A 14,947-nucleotide genomic window follows, 5' to 3' on the forward strand; every position below is an offset into this window, starting at 1 on the left:
ATTCAGAGTGACAATTAAGTATTTAACAATGAGGCACAATTCTGAAGAGAAAACAGAATTTTCAAATGTATGTTCATCAGCCCACTGAAAAGTCAATGATATTCCAAATTCCTTAAGCCTGTACAAACATATGAGGTTTGTCAATACAGGACAAACAGAGTGACAAGTTGAACAATTACTCAGATAATTTGTTTCTGGGAGAGTTTGCTTAGATCATGCAAACTAGTACTTTCCATCTCCCCTTCCCCCCTCACGCCCGTTTTCCCCTAGCATATTTTGGTATCTGCATTTATCTATATACAACTATATCCACCTTCCATTTCACTTTGACTGTATAGACAGACTATGGCTTTGGCTACATATATGCGCATTAAATACAGTAGATGTTCAAGGGAATTAGATGGATGAAGTACACTGATCCAAAGTCTGTTTTTCTCTACTGTGCAGCTCCAACCAAGGACAAAGTAAACTGTTTGTTAATAATCACCAAGTGAATTAATGAGGACACACTATGTCTAAAATCCTTGCTTTTATTTCAGGGATCTGAATTGTTTGGATACTCATCTAGACCTGACTACAGACATATCCAGATACACAGATATATTTCCATATATGTTTACATCATATAGATGATCCAGATAATTCCAATTTCAAATATTTGCTTCTTTACTAATGACCATCCTTGAATTCTTAGGATACCTGCTTCCCCTTTGCTTAGTTTCTGAGTCAGTTAGAATATCTCTGAGCCAGAGTGTCAACTCAGTGTTGATCTTGAAAGTAAATATGGGGAGAAAGAATGGGGGATGGGCGTGGATTCCAAAAGAAAGAAAAGACCTCCCACTCTCAGGAGTTTACACTCTCATTTTATACTCAGCTGTTGCCCTATTGCAAAGCAGCAGGATAAGAAGAATATTCAGGTTGACTCAATGGAAAACATTTACATATTTGTAAATGAGTTTAGTTTTTTAGTTTTTAAGTGACATTCAGCAGATACACTCTTATAGCGATATCAATATAACACAAGGAAAGTAGTATTTGGAAAGTTCACTCATCTACTTGATTCGCCCTGGAGAGAAAATTCCAAGGTGTGCATCTTTCCAAGGCTATATAGTGATCCAATAAACTAGATAAATGTTAGATCTCTAAGGTAACTGTTAAATCTGAGGTAGGATAAAATGTGATTGCAGGGGTTCTACCCTAGCCATGTTCTCTACTGATCTGTTGCTCTTGGCTTTTGGTGTCATAGAAAGAAAGAGAGGGGGAGAAATGTTGAGGGAGAAGGATTATGGTATATGAGGAGCACTCCTTAGAAGTTTGAACTCACTGGGTTGTAGAATTAGATATAGATTCAGAGACTTCCCCTCCCCCAAATCACTGAAGCTGTGGTAAGAATTAGTAGATGCCATTACCTGAAGTTATTTCTTGGTGACTGTACTCCTGGAGCTAAGCAACAATGCAAACATGAAAAAAGGAATTTTATTTTAATTTGAAATGCATTGTGTGAATTTTTTTCCCTACAGCAGATAAATGGTACTAATTATATATTTTACTCAGGCTATTAATAAGTTACTTTGTATTACCTGACTCTACACCTATTGTATCAGAGGTAAGTGGCTGAGGAATAAATTGAGAGACTGGGAAAGGGTAGTCTTCAATTTAAGTTTTGCCACAGACAAATCACATGTGGATAAACAAGAGTTAATTGAATATAATTCATAGGAAAAGTCAAATGCTAAATTTGTAAGCATTTCTCCAAGGGTATGGATACTGTAGTCCCCAACCCCCTGAAAACCAAATGAAAGCCCCTTTTGAACCTAGGTACCCAGATGTTGGCCTGGCCTTTGTAATCACATTGATTGCTTCTGCCCCAGTCATTACAAAGCTCCCATCTCAGGGCAGGACAGTGAGGAGTTGGGCATGAGTCTTGCTGATGGCTTGTCTTTTCCAAAGCATGTCTTGTGGAATTGGGCCTTTAGGGCTGCAGTTTCCTGCACAAGTCTTGGCCTCCGTATTTTCTCCTGCAGTCTGGTTTCTGGTTTGGATGCGCCCAGATGACCGGTGACACCGCACAGGAAGTAAGTGTATAAAAGGCCAGAGGCCACGGTTGTTCATGGGAGGAGGACTACCTGGCAATTGTGGGTGGTTTCCATGTGGAATACTGTTGAGAAGTGCTCCAGGGCAGGGACTGACCAAACTTTTTTAGTGGTCGAGGCACTTGTCTGAATTTCTTGGGATGAAAATCATTCCCAGCAGGTCGCTGGTCTCATCTGGGTGCAAGGATAAGTCATTTTTCTTCTGCATCTTTTCAACACATCGACCTTGCAATGTCTGCACGTGGAAGCGTCTCAGAAGCGTGACCAGGGTGACCTTCATCATCACCATGGCAATGTATTTTCCCGCACAGGCCCGGGGCCCAAAGCCAAATGGCTGAAAGTACCTGTAAGGAACCTAGGAAAATGATCAGACAATTAGCCAGAGAAGTAAAGGCTAGAGTCATGCATATCTGTTTGATTCACCCTGAAAACACTGTGAGTCAGAATGCTCGGTTTCGGCGACTTGGCCATACTGCTCCTTCACGGAGAGGAATGACTGTAACTCAGATAAGCCTCTTTCTCCCTCCAGTTTGATTCACCCTTTGTGATACGGACACAACTTCAAACAATCCCCAGTGTTACTTTTCATGTAAAATACTCAACTAGCTCTGTGGGAAGGCCATGGCTTTACTGCTGTTCTGCCAGTCATTGAGGCAAAGGTTGTTTTTGTGCCAGGCCATATAACATGATGACAAGGACACATTTAGGCAAAAATGTGGATTCCCTGTCTATTAGTGCCAAGGATCTAAATATTTTTAGTTATACAAATATTTAATGGGACACCTCTGCCTGTCTTGTCCCCATTTGGACTCACATAGTGCCTGACACTTAATACACGCTCAGTAAGTTATTTTTGACCAATTGCCAACATGGCGTGGGTTGCTTATATAGAAATGGAATGAATTAGACAACTGGTTTAACTGAGATCATATTTCCATATGCAAATGGAAAAAGGGGGCACAGAGGGAACTATCTGGATAATTCAGGTGAAAAAAATCATTGCCTAGAATTGACATAATGGAGGCAGAATCTCCAGTACACCTCAATTACAGAAAAAGAACAAGCTGAGGCTCTTCTAATTACAAAGTCTTATATAGAATGAGGCCTAGTGCTTGTGGAGCCATTTGGGAGACCAAAGGCCCACTGCGAAAACCAAATCTTTTCTTCTCATTTGATTTCCATCTGAAGCAGAAGTGGATTTCCTTGACTTCTATGATGCTACGGCTGAATCTACATGGTGACAAGGTGATAAGTTTAAATGGAAATATGGGTTGGTTAAACAAAATTCGCCTCATTTTAGGCAAATTAAGGGCCTGAATTGTTCACCTTTTGACATATTGTGTGGCCTCCATGAAGACATTCCTGAGAGCTGGAGAGCCAGCCCCCTTGGCTTGAGGACAGACATGGTGGCCATGTTCCAAACTAGGGGAAATGTATTTTCCTAGTGAGGTGTGAAGAGAATGAGTAAATAGAATGAAATATACACGGTGCAAAGACAGAAACAGAGAGGATTTAACAGTTGACGTTTTCAAGAGTGGCAAACTTAGTTTTAAGGAAGGGCTCTTACATTCTTGGCAAAGTTTTCAAGAGTAAATTCATCGGGCTTGGGGAAAAACTCGAGTCTATGCATTCTTCCAATATTCAGGATAATGTTAGTCCCCTTTTTCACTGGGTAGCCATCGATGACATCATCCTCTAAGGCTTTGCGCATGACCAGGTCCACAACAGGCTGGTACCGCATGCTCTCATAAATAAAGTTTTCTACCACTTTTAGTTTTTGCATATCATCAATCCTTATGTCTCTTTCACCTGTAGAAGAAGATAAAATAGTCAAAGCTCATGTTAGTTTCAATATACGATCAGTGTTAAAAATACTATACTTTCCATAGAACAGTTTGCTCTTGGTTGAAAAAAAATTTATATCTATAATTCTAATATAAACCAGCAACCTGCGTAAAATATGTTATGTTTGGTCCACAGACTCTCTTATGAAAATTCAGATTTGAAGTCAATTATCTTAACACCTCGGCTTTTCATATTAAACTCTAAATTTCTAGAAAAATTAGAAAGGTAAAATGGGACCCACATTCCCACATGGCTCTGCAGTATCATGTAGACCTACCCAAACTGCTTCAAACATTTATTTATCTGCCACCTCTGTGGTTCTTGAGTTTTGTCCCCCACTCTAAATTCTAGAAGACATTCATTCCTTCTCTAGTCAAAGTGAGATGGTGAGTTTAATCACGTTCAAAGAAATTTTCTCTTCTGGTATCCTGTGCAGTCATTTGTCAGAAAATATCACTGATAGTCTCTCCTCCTCATCTCATCAAGAACAACCTGGTGTGGTAGTGTGGCGAGAACCCCCTCTCCCCACCACAACAAAAGGGGTGCCTCAGATCAGCCCTGGGTGAACTGGGGATTGACGGATCCCCCCGATGTCTCAGCTTGGCCTCACGCTTGTCAGAGAGGTTCAGATTGGCCAACTCTCAGAATTGGCAAAACTTCAAAGCATCCTCAAATGGGGCAATACTTCAAAGCAGAATTGGCAAAACTTCAAAGCATCCTCAAATGGGGTACCACTTCTGCAGAATCAAAATCAACCCAGGGTCCTGAGGCAGCTCTGTCTCCTGTACAACTATGTTATTCAGGAGTGGTCTCACTTAGTCAGAGAGCTCTAACCACCCAGCCCCTCACATACTGCTCTCTGTACACTTAAGAGTTTAATGGGGTGTGTTTATCTGGGGTGGGGAGGTAGAGGGCAGATGATGGAGTAGGTAACCAAAGGTGTACCCTTGGAATTAATTACCAGGCATGCAGGTCTAGAGGGAACACGTACACATGTGCTAGTGGTTGTTTGGGCTTTCCATCTGTGCAGAGGTCTGTTGAAGCATCAAGGGAACATCATGGGGCACAAGCACTTTTCACCTCTCAAGGAAATTGTATTAAAGGTTTATGATCTCAAGAGCAATTTCCCCTGTGTTGCCTGTACCGCCATCATTCTGTGACTCACTGTCTCACTCCACTGAGCTTGTTTCTTGAATTCTGTTTTTCTCACGAGACTGAGAGCCCCAGGACTGCAGGGATGGCACTGGCTTGTTCACCGTGGTGCCCTTGCACCTGGCACAGAACCCATAACCTGAAAAGGGTGCTTGAGAAAACGTTCCAAAATTTGAAACCCAGATGTCATTCTGGCTCCTTGCTATCTACCTTCCCAGGCAGTGGCCCTCCTATGGCAACGCGTCTGCAGAACGCTTTCACATATTTAATCCGTGTATGAAATTTCCCCTTGTCATCTATTTCAAGCAGCACTCAAATGGTTTTAAAGATAAATAAGATTAAAAGTTTTTAATAATATGATGCCTTTCTACAACAAAATAGGTTGTTTCACAGGGATTCTGTAAAGTCAAGAAAGAAAAATCTATATCATTACTGATACCTCTTCGCATATGTCTGAAATGTGTTCCTAAAGAGATTACTTATGTGAAGCACATTCCAAATAATGCATTCTGTTTTCTCCAGAAAGCAATTCTGACTTCTTCTGAACGTGGCAGTGTCTCCAGGGAAGGGTGGGGATATCAGAAGCAGTGGCAGAGTGATGCTGAAGCAGAGGCAGAGCAGGGAGGGGGCAGAGTTGGGAAGAGCTGAGCAGGGACCTGGAGGCTCTCCTGCAGAGGAGGAGGAGAGGGTGGGGGAGGGAAACTGCTCGCTCCCCTGCCTCTGCTGTCATCACCCTTTCCTCCTCCCTCTGCCACCACCTGGAAGAACCGGCTGCTTGAAACCCAGAAACACTGCAGTAAATGATAGCCATTTCCCTGGGTGGACCCTCAAAAGCCTTTTGTCACTGATAAGGTAGCAAATCCTTGTGGATGATCCCATGTTTTTTAAAACACACACAAATAGAACCGCATGTATGTGTTCATGGGCCCATCAGAAAAGACCTTGAAGAATACACATCAAAATATTAATAGTGATTCCCCCTGGGGAATGGGAAGGAGAGTGGAAGGGATCAGGAGATACTACTTTCTGCCTTATACATCTCTCTATTATTTGAATTTTTTCCAATGAGCGTGTATTTTTTTATATCAGAAAAACACAGAAACCTGTCCGGCATAATGAAAATATGACACATTGACTTGCTCTGTTGTTCTCTGGGTGGATTCTAATAAAGATTTTGACATAAGATTCTTAGGACCTAGAAGCTGATATTCAGAAGGAATTGTTTTCTAATCTCTATTGTTTGCTTGATAAATTCTTACCAACAACAGTCTGGATTTCCTTCATTATTGCCTCTTCAACCTGGGGGTGCTTTGCAATGAGAAACAGCATGAAGAACACAGAGACAGACATGGTGTCCGGCGCTGCGATCAGCATTTCCAATATGCACTGGTTCACATTCTCTCTTGTCAGGTCACCACATTTCTGAACAATTGAAACGAGGAGAAACATTGGAAAAGTGAATGGTTCAAAACAGGAAGGAGGGTGGCACTCAAGGATCAGACCTCGACAATATGAAATTACAGAAATTACAAGTCTCTGGATTTGACAATGGACATTTTCTTCAGCTCAAAGCTGAATAATTTAGACATTTATCTATGTATTTAGTGTCTTTTCACTCCCCGGTTTTCATATTTTATATTGTGCAGACACAGAGAAGTTTAAATCTTAAAGTTCAGTCTAATCTGATTGTCTAATAGTGGGCAGTTTTGGTTGGGCATTATAGAAATACTAAACCAAATATTTAAAAACAGAAACATGCAACAATTAACAAGAGGAAATTTTAAGACATCTATACACAGTCATACATATATGTTGTGTGGGAATTATGGTTAGTGCAGGTCTGTACCTCGGCAAAAATCAACTCAGTGGCAAAATCCATACAGTCTTCTAGTTTCTCTGCTGTTGAAATCCTCTGTCTTTTTTCTTCTATCAGAATTTCCATGGCATCCTTCAAATCCTTGCTGGAAATAAAAGTAAAACTATAATCTACTTGTACTCAGTTAAGACACCTAAAAAAATGGATTCATTTGCCATTTGTTTAAATAAAACAATCTGTTTAAGTTGAAGCCATTAGTTCTCATGAATAATTGAATTTATACTTAATTCTTTGCAAATATCCATAAATTACATATACATTACACTTCATATTAAGGAACCGGAGTTAGCCAAGATGTCAAGGTACTGGTAGCAAAATCAAGGCTGTAACCTATAGTTAAAGGTTAAAAACTGTTACCGAAAGGCTAAATCCAATATATTTTTTAAAGTATTGGCATGATAGAGAAAGATGCATACTGTCTTTCTCACTTGTATGGGGAATCTTTCTCACTTACATGTGGAATCTTTAAAAAAGTGCAAGATTATAGATACATGGAACAGATTGTTGTTTACCAAGGCAAGAAGTTGGGGGTGGGAGCAAAATTGGTGATGGGGATTATCAAAAGGTACAAACTTCTGGTTTTAATAATAAGTCATGGGGATGTAATGTACAGTATGGTGACTATAGTTCATAATAATTGTGTTGCATATTTGAAGGTTGCTAAGAGAGATCTTAAAAGTTCTCATCACAAGAAAAAATTTTGTAACTATGTATGGTGACAGATGTTAACTAGACTTTTGTGATGATCATTTTGCAGAATATATTGATACAAATATTGAATCATTATGTTGTACAACCGAAACTAGTATAATTTTAAATGTCATTCATACCTTAACAAAAAACAAGTATTGGCACACTGCAAGGGTATTGCAAAAGAATTTCTCTAGGTCTTTACTGCTCTAGGTCATAAGACATATTACCTAGTTCACTAACCATTGGCAAATGTTACACAGAGAGGAAAGTTGCTAAGCTAATTTTAAAGAAACCAAAGGGAAACTGTTATACAGTCTCATGCAATAAGTTTCTATGGGCCTGCTGACCATACTGAAGCTAAACTAATGACCAAGTTTAACTGCAGACCAATAAGACTCTTAAAACCACCACAAATTCTGACCACAGTGAAGAGATGAATTGTTTATCTTGTTGATTCAAGTCACAATAAGCTCTGGTAGAAACAAAGAGAAATGGTTAAAGGACCAACTGTCCAAATCATCCACCTGATACTCATCATCCACTTGAAATATATAAAGCAACATCAAGCTGACTTCCTGGAGACTAGTATTACTGAATTTCAAAACACACAAACAGGATGAAGTTAACTCTTCAAACAAGTTTGGGAACTTTTAGGGAGAATTTAAGATAGTCAGGGACATCTGGGAAAGATATGAACAGAGGGATGGGGAAAGCTAACATGTTTACTGCCTACTGTGTGTCATGCTCTGTGCTGATTGCCCTACATAGAGGATCTCATTAACCTATATTGCCACCACGGAGGGTATGTTATATTTTACTTCAAAGAACTTCCCAAGGACATTTGGTTACTAAGTGGTAGAGATAGGATACAAACCAGGTCTGTCTACCTTTAGACCCCCTGTGCTTTCCACTGGTGGTTAGAGGTGGCAAGTATAGTGGCTGGCAACTTACACTCTAAAAACCCACTGATTATCCAATAGGCCATTGGGCATTTGTCTAGTCTTCTGCTAGACTAGTCTGACACCAAAGCAAAGCCATTTAATGACAATTTTAGTATCCCCCAAGATATAAGATGCATAACTAAACAAACAACACATCTTACAAAAGTTCATCATGAAAAAATTCTCTTGCATCTACTGTCAATTCTGACAAATTGAATTAAGTTAAATTCATTCAGAAGCAACACAACAATAAAATGATTTATGTTTCCATTTTTCCAGACATGCAAAGAGAATTTTGACTAATGATAAGGATAGGTTCAGCCAACCCTTCTCTTCAACTCAAAATACACAGCAGTGTCCTAGTTCCAGAGATGGAGCTCTCAGCCTCCTAGGGGAAAACTGCCCTGGGCCAAAGTCTTCCTTTCCTCTGTGGTCTGGCCACATGCTGCCAAATTGCTGTAAGAAGTGCTTCACCAGCAGCTTAAGAGCTCCCTTGCGGTTCTGGAGAGGAGAAAGCTTGCCGAAGAGGCCAGCAATAACTAAGACACAACACAGATCAATGCAATCTCAGCAATAAATATTCCAAAATATGTTACTTACACAGACTTTTCATACTTTCTGCATAGCCAAGAAATCTTAAAGAAGATGTCTGGTTTGAGAAGGAGAGCTTGCCATGCATCAAAATAACCCTGGATTTTAACCACGATGGCCCTTTCTGGAAAAACAGAAAAAGATCAGAACAGATGAGCAAAAATGTGAGCCCAAGAATGGTACACTGCTCAGAGAAGATCCCCTGTAGACTCTCCTACCATTTGGGACTCTAAGCAGGGCAAGGTGCCACCTTCACTGGGTGTTTCAGCCACATGAATGCCACTAAACAAATCAACAGTAATTTATTCTGCTTGGCATCTAAATTGACCACGTTAACCAGAGATTTGCCAGTTTTCATGTTTGCGTCAGAGACACAGCCTAGAATGTCACATCCTTCTCCTTGGTGAGCCACCAACACCTTCTGTTTTCCTGACTGTGGGAAATGAGAAGTAATTAATGCTGTTATGGCCTCAATTCTGGCACCTGGAAAGGCAAAAGGCCTCCCCACTCTGTTGTTTATATTTTCGGTTCAGAGTGTGGAATTCACCTTGGGATCTTCAATGCCTTGTCCTGAGTCTTGTGCACAGTCAGATCTTAACGGATGTTCTTGAATTAAATTGAATACTAGAGAAGAGAAAACCCCTGCTTTTTTCAAATTATATACAAGAGAAGGCAAGAGACATGAAGATGCAGAAACTGCAGTTCACAGAAATGAAGAAGCTTGCCCAACACCATACAGCCAGAGTGGCAGGAAGTCCCTAGGCTGGAGCTCAGTTCTATCTGACCTCAGGGCCATGTCCTTTCCTCTTTGGTGCACCGGGTCCCTCAGGCCAATTGAGAGTTTAATAAGGACCCGGTGAGCAGAGGGAAATACACATGAGTCTGTATGGGTTATGCAGGTTCTTAGACCGCAGTCTGCATCCATAAGTTAACAGAGAGCTGTACAATTCCCTTTACTTGATCCCTCCTAAGAATCAAGGCTAGTGGGGAACCAAGGAGCAGGGACTTCTAAAATAGGTACCTGTCATACCTTAGGAGAGATGTGTGTGGAACAGGCAAACAGGACTTTCAGAGTCCCTGTGTGAAAGGGGATGAGGCAAGAGTCTGTGACTAATGTCCTCAGAGTGAATGGGGCTCCCATCCTAATGTCAATCAGATGGGGTTCCTATGACTCTGGTAAGGAGTCATTAAAGAGCTGGGGAGATGAGGTGAGGAGAGTGGAGCAGAGAAAGGGAGGGCTTATCGCTTGTCTGCTTGTCCAAATGTGGTCAATCAGGGAGCAGGTGTGATAGCTGGTTTGGGCAAGTGTGAAAATCGTGCCTTGTTCTTATGCCTGTGATGGTCTTCCCTCAGATCTGCACGTGGCTTATGGTCACCCTTCATTTGGAATTATGTTCAGATGCCCCTCCACAGAGGCCTTCCTGACCACCCTTTCTCTCCACAAGAGCTTCAGCCTCACACTGACCTCCCCCTTCACTTTCTAGCCCTTTGCCCTGCTTTGTTTTTTTTTAAGGTACTTATTATAGCCTAATATATTACTAGAAAGTTAGTTGTTTACTGTCTATATACCCACTAGGATGTAAACTCTTTGAAGGCAAGGACTTTGTCTTGTCCACTGGTCTGTCCCCAGAACCTAAGCCTGGCATAAAATAGGCAATCAATAAATATTAGTTGAATGAATGTATGAATCAACGAACACTGCTAGAAATCAAGTCAGGAGAAATTACATTAAGCTGACAGCAGCAGAATGGAATGAATCCACATGATTAATGTTTGTTCTTTTGTTGGCGGTAGAGTTGCATGTATGTGTTTAATATTTGTTTCTGTAATATAGTGAGGAAAGCAGTTTCTTGAGTGAGACATCTTGCCCGGATTGTTATAAATGCTTAGTGACAAAGTTTATGTGAAGCAACTTTTTATACTGCTTGGCACATAGTAGATACTAAATTAATGTTAGTTATCATCATCATTTCCAGCAGCCTCAGTACCCTTATCACCGTATAGATAGAGTCAAAGTTTTCATACCTAGTGGCTTTGAGGCAGAGGTATGTATGTGCATTTATATGTATGTGTAGATAGATAGATAGATAGAATGTGTATATGTGTTTGTGTGTGTGTGTGTACATATATATATATATACACACACACATACATACATATATACATGTATATATGTATATATCATGCCCAAAAGAATGGTTGGTAATGGTTAAATACATAGGTTTGGTGGTACGATATATTTATGACCAAATCAATGATCACATCTGTTAAGTTTCAGCTGTGGGTAGAATCCTATTTCCTAGAGCAATGAGGCGAGATAGATACAAATGAAATAGAAGATGGCCCCTGCTGTGGATATTTATGATCGTATAAGTGAACAAGGCAGACATACCAGGAACAATTTTTAGGAATACTTAGAATGGTTTAAAGAAGAGCAGTGTACAAAAGACCATATCTTTACTTGAGTCTGTTATCCTTCTCATGCCCTGTTTAATAAAGGGCCCAATGTCAAGTCACAAGAATGAAAATTTCAGTACCGTCCAAGGGGATCCCCAGGAAGAGCTTGTTAGAGGTGTCCAGCATGATGCGCCGCATGAGGGTCAACACGTCCACATAGCCCAACTCGTTGCGGACCTCCTCCAGCCTGTCCAGATGCTTGGTGATGGAATCAGCACAGACGGTCACCATGCGCACCAGGCCGGGGCCAGACAAAGCTGAAGGGTACACGTCAGAGTGAGCCGCCTCCAACTCCAGGGCACACAAACTATCAGGCAATTTTGGCGTTTTGTGTTTGAAGCCTAATTGTCCACATTTTTATTATGGGTGGAGATTTTCATATTCTTCTTTATACTTTTTCTGTATTCTCTTAATTTTCTCCATAGCAGGTTATCACATTTATGGTTAAAAATGAATGAATGAATAAATAAATAAATATATTTAAAACAAACTATGCAAAACTGAACTTTTCTTCATACGATGGCATATCATTTGTGAGATTGCAAATGAAATATTTAGTACTTATGATCATAAATCACCAATCAGCGATTTTCCATATTTATTATATACCTTTCCCTCTAAAGACAGTTTGGATTTGGTCAGGGTAATATTTTTTGTTTCAGTGGGTGGCAGAATATTGCTATAGAACTATTCAAATTGGATCTTACCTTTTTGATCTAAGGTGCTTCCTGTTTAGTTATAGGTCATATGTGTAAAACGCTAGTCTTCTAAATTACCAAACATACCCTTCTCTTAATATCAGTTTCTCTTCAATCTACATCCAGATTTATTGTACTCACTCAATGTCATAACAGCAAAACAAATCTTTGTTGTTTGAGCAGTCTTCCTCACAGGACTGGGAACTCTTTTAGGGCAGTGACAACCTGTTAGCATTGTACTTCGAGTCTGTAGTACGTGGTGGCTCTCAATATATTATGTATTTGTCAAATAGAGGAATGAATGAATGAAACCCAGTAGAGTGAACTGGCTCTGATCTCTTACTTTGCTCTGCTCCTGACCGTCTTAGCACTAGTGAGTCATGATGGTAGGTGGTCTAACATGAGTGTTAACTCTTAGAATCCTTTCTCTCCTTGTTCTAAGTTTAAGTTTTCTTTAGGAGTAATTGGTTTTTTTATGTCTTTTATTATTCAGACTTGCTGTTAAAGTCAGAGTCCTCCAACAAAACAAATCAACTGTGCTGCAGAAGCCCCTGATGTCACACTTTGCAATAAGAAAGGAAACCTGGTGAGTGGTCCTAGAGTCTTAAGCATTTCCACCCATATATAAAAAGGAAGTTTGGGTTGGCAGCATACTTTCTGACTTTAGGAAGGACTTGGAGATATGAAAGGTGGGGATGCTGTTTCCTGGGTGACTGTTACATCCAGAAGTGGGACAAATGATTCCTTCATGAATCAATCCTTTGCATGGAAGGGATGGCTTTGATTATCACTCCCAGGCTGATGTATGATTTGCCTCTACATTCAAGAGCTTGAAGCCACATTTCAAACATATAAACAGAATGTAATATCACTGAAAGGGTCACAGGCCAAGGAATGTGGGCAGCCTCTAGAAGCTGGAAAAGTCAAGGAAACACTTTCTCCCTAGAGCCTCCAGAAAGGAACACAGCCATATCAGTGCCTTGATTTTCGCCCCATGAGACCCATGTCAGACTTTTGACCCATCAGACTGTAAGGTAATGAATGTGTGGTTTGAAGCCACTAAGTCTGTGTCAATTTGTTAAGCAGCAATAGGAAACTAAGGTAGTGGAATCTGTGCTAGAGTTGTGCTGAGTCTTGGTGATGGGCAGCTCTGTGGAGGGGGATCACCACTAGACTGGGACAGGCATAGTTTTTCCCTGTCTCGGCAGCCACATAGGAGGCATCTAGGTTCACTACAGAGGCTGGCTGGAGGGAAGAATATCCATGGTCCCTGGTCAGACCTACAACCCATCTAGCACCAGAGTCCATCAATGATAAGGTTTCTAGTACATGACCATCTTCTCTGATGTTAATATCAAAGGTTGGTCATGTTTATTTCCCAAAGGCTTCCATTCCAGCAGCATATAGTAAAGAGGGAAATCACTAGATAAGGAGGTTTGGGGTCCAGTTTCTGTTCATCCATATCTGGCTATGTTGCCTGGGGGAAAAATCACAAGCTCTCTAGAAATGTACTTCCTTAAGTATAAAACTCAGAGGCTGGAAGAGATGACATATACAGCCCTTCTAGTTCTAAAATTCTCTATTTTGCAAATTGCTTTCTGTTAAAACATCTGGGAAGTCAGCCAGTGACTCAGCAAACATGTTGGCTATGTTAAATCAAGGATATGACTGACACACTAATTGACATACACACTAATTGAAGTGACCTTAAGTATGTAGGGTGCTAATTCTTTTTTACATCCATGGAATGGATGTAAAAACAGAAAGAACAAAATCGAAGTGGTTAAATATGTGGGCTCTGGGGTTGTCTTCTTTGCTACTATTTACTAATGGTGGAAATTGGGTAAGGTACTTAACCTCTTTATCCCTCAGTTTTCTCATTTGTAAAATGTAAGTGATAAGAGTATTCACCACACGGGGTTGCTGTGGGATTAAAGTATCAAGTGTTTAAAACAGTGCCTACTATGTAGTACATGTATAACGAATGTTAGCTCTTATTATTTCAAAACTGTGAAGGAGCAGAAGTTAAAAATGATTTTAAGACAGGCATATTCATAGACAGACGAGCAGACTGTACCCAGCACCTGAATACCTTTTGTAAAGAAAGGTCGAACGGCTTTCCAGAGTGCTGGATTATTGTTAAATATGATGCCTTTCTCATGCATGCCAATGCACTGCAACCCAAGTTTGCTGCCGAATCGGGATGTGTAGTGACTGTGCTTCATTATGTGGAACATACTCGAAGACCTGCAGAGAAAGCAAACCTTGGTGTTGATTTTTAAGGGTCCAGAGAACTCACGGTAATGAGTTTGACTACCAGTTGGCTCTCATAGCAAATGCTTGTTGATCTTGACAAAATGCATAAATTCTAACGTTCAGATTAAATAAGCACTTGTGTTAGCACAAGAACCTCCTTCTCCAGTTGAAACATTTCTACCTACTAGCTCCCTGTTTGAGCATCACTAAAGATCAATACACACACACACACACACACACACACACACACACGCACACACACATGCACAGTTATTCATTATTTCCCCTTCTTTTTAACTCCTAGTCTCTAAAATATTACCCACTACTGTGGTCAGAGCTGCAAGG

At 40.5% G+C, this 14,947-nt stretch overlaps 1 protein-coding gene across 1 annotated transcript in view; it reads right to left on the reverse strand.

Annotated features, from left to right (window-relative positions):
* Positions 1-2,199: 2,199 nt before the first annotated feature.
* The window catches only part of LOC137769608 (aromatase), a 31,913-nt gene continuing 19,165 nt past the window's right edge, over positions 2,200-14,947 (reverse strand). The window contains exons 3-9 of the mRNA XM_068551598.1: positions 14,439-14,593; positions 11,729-11,905; positions 9,201-9,315; positions 6,937-7,051; positions 6,350-6,512; positions 3,661-3,902; positions 2,200-2,448 (exon numbers count right to left, since the gene is read on the reverse strand). Of these exons, the coding sequence (XP_068407699.1) occupies positions 2,200-2,448; positions 3,661-3,902; positions 6,350-6,512; positions 6,937-7,051; positions 9,201-9,315; positions 11,729-11,905; positions 14,439-14,593 (1,216 nt within the window). The remainder of the gene's footprint in view (positions 2,449-3,660; positions 3,903-6,349; positions 6,513-6,936; positions 7,052-9,200; positions 9,316-11,728; positions 11,906-14,438; positions 14,594-14,947) is intronic.

The sequence above is a fragment of the Eschrichtius robustus genome, chromosome 1, assembly GCF_028021215.1.
Source record: "Eschrichtius robustus isolate mEscRob2 chromosome 1, mEscRob2.pri, whole genome shotgun sequence".
NCBI lineage: Eukaryota > Metazoa > Chordata > Mammalia > Artiodactyla > Eschrichtiidae > Eschrichtius > Eschrichtius robustus.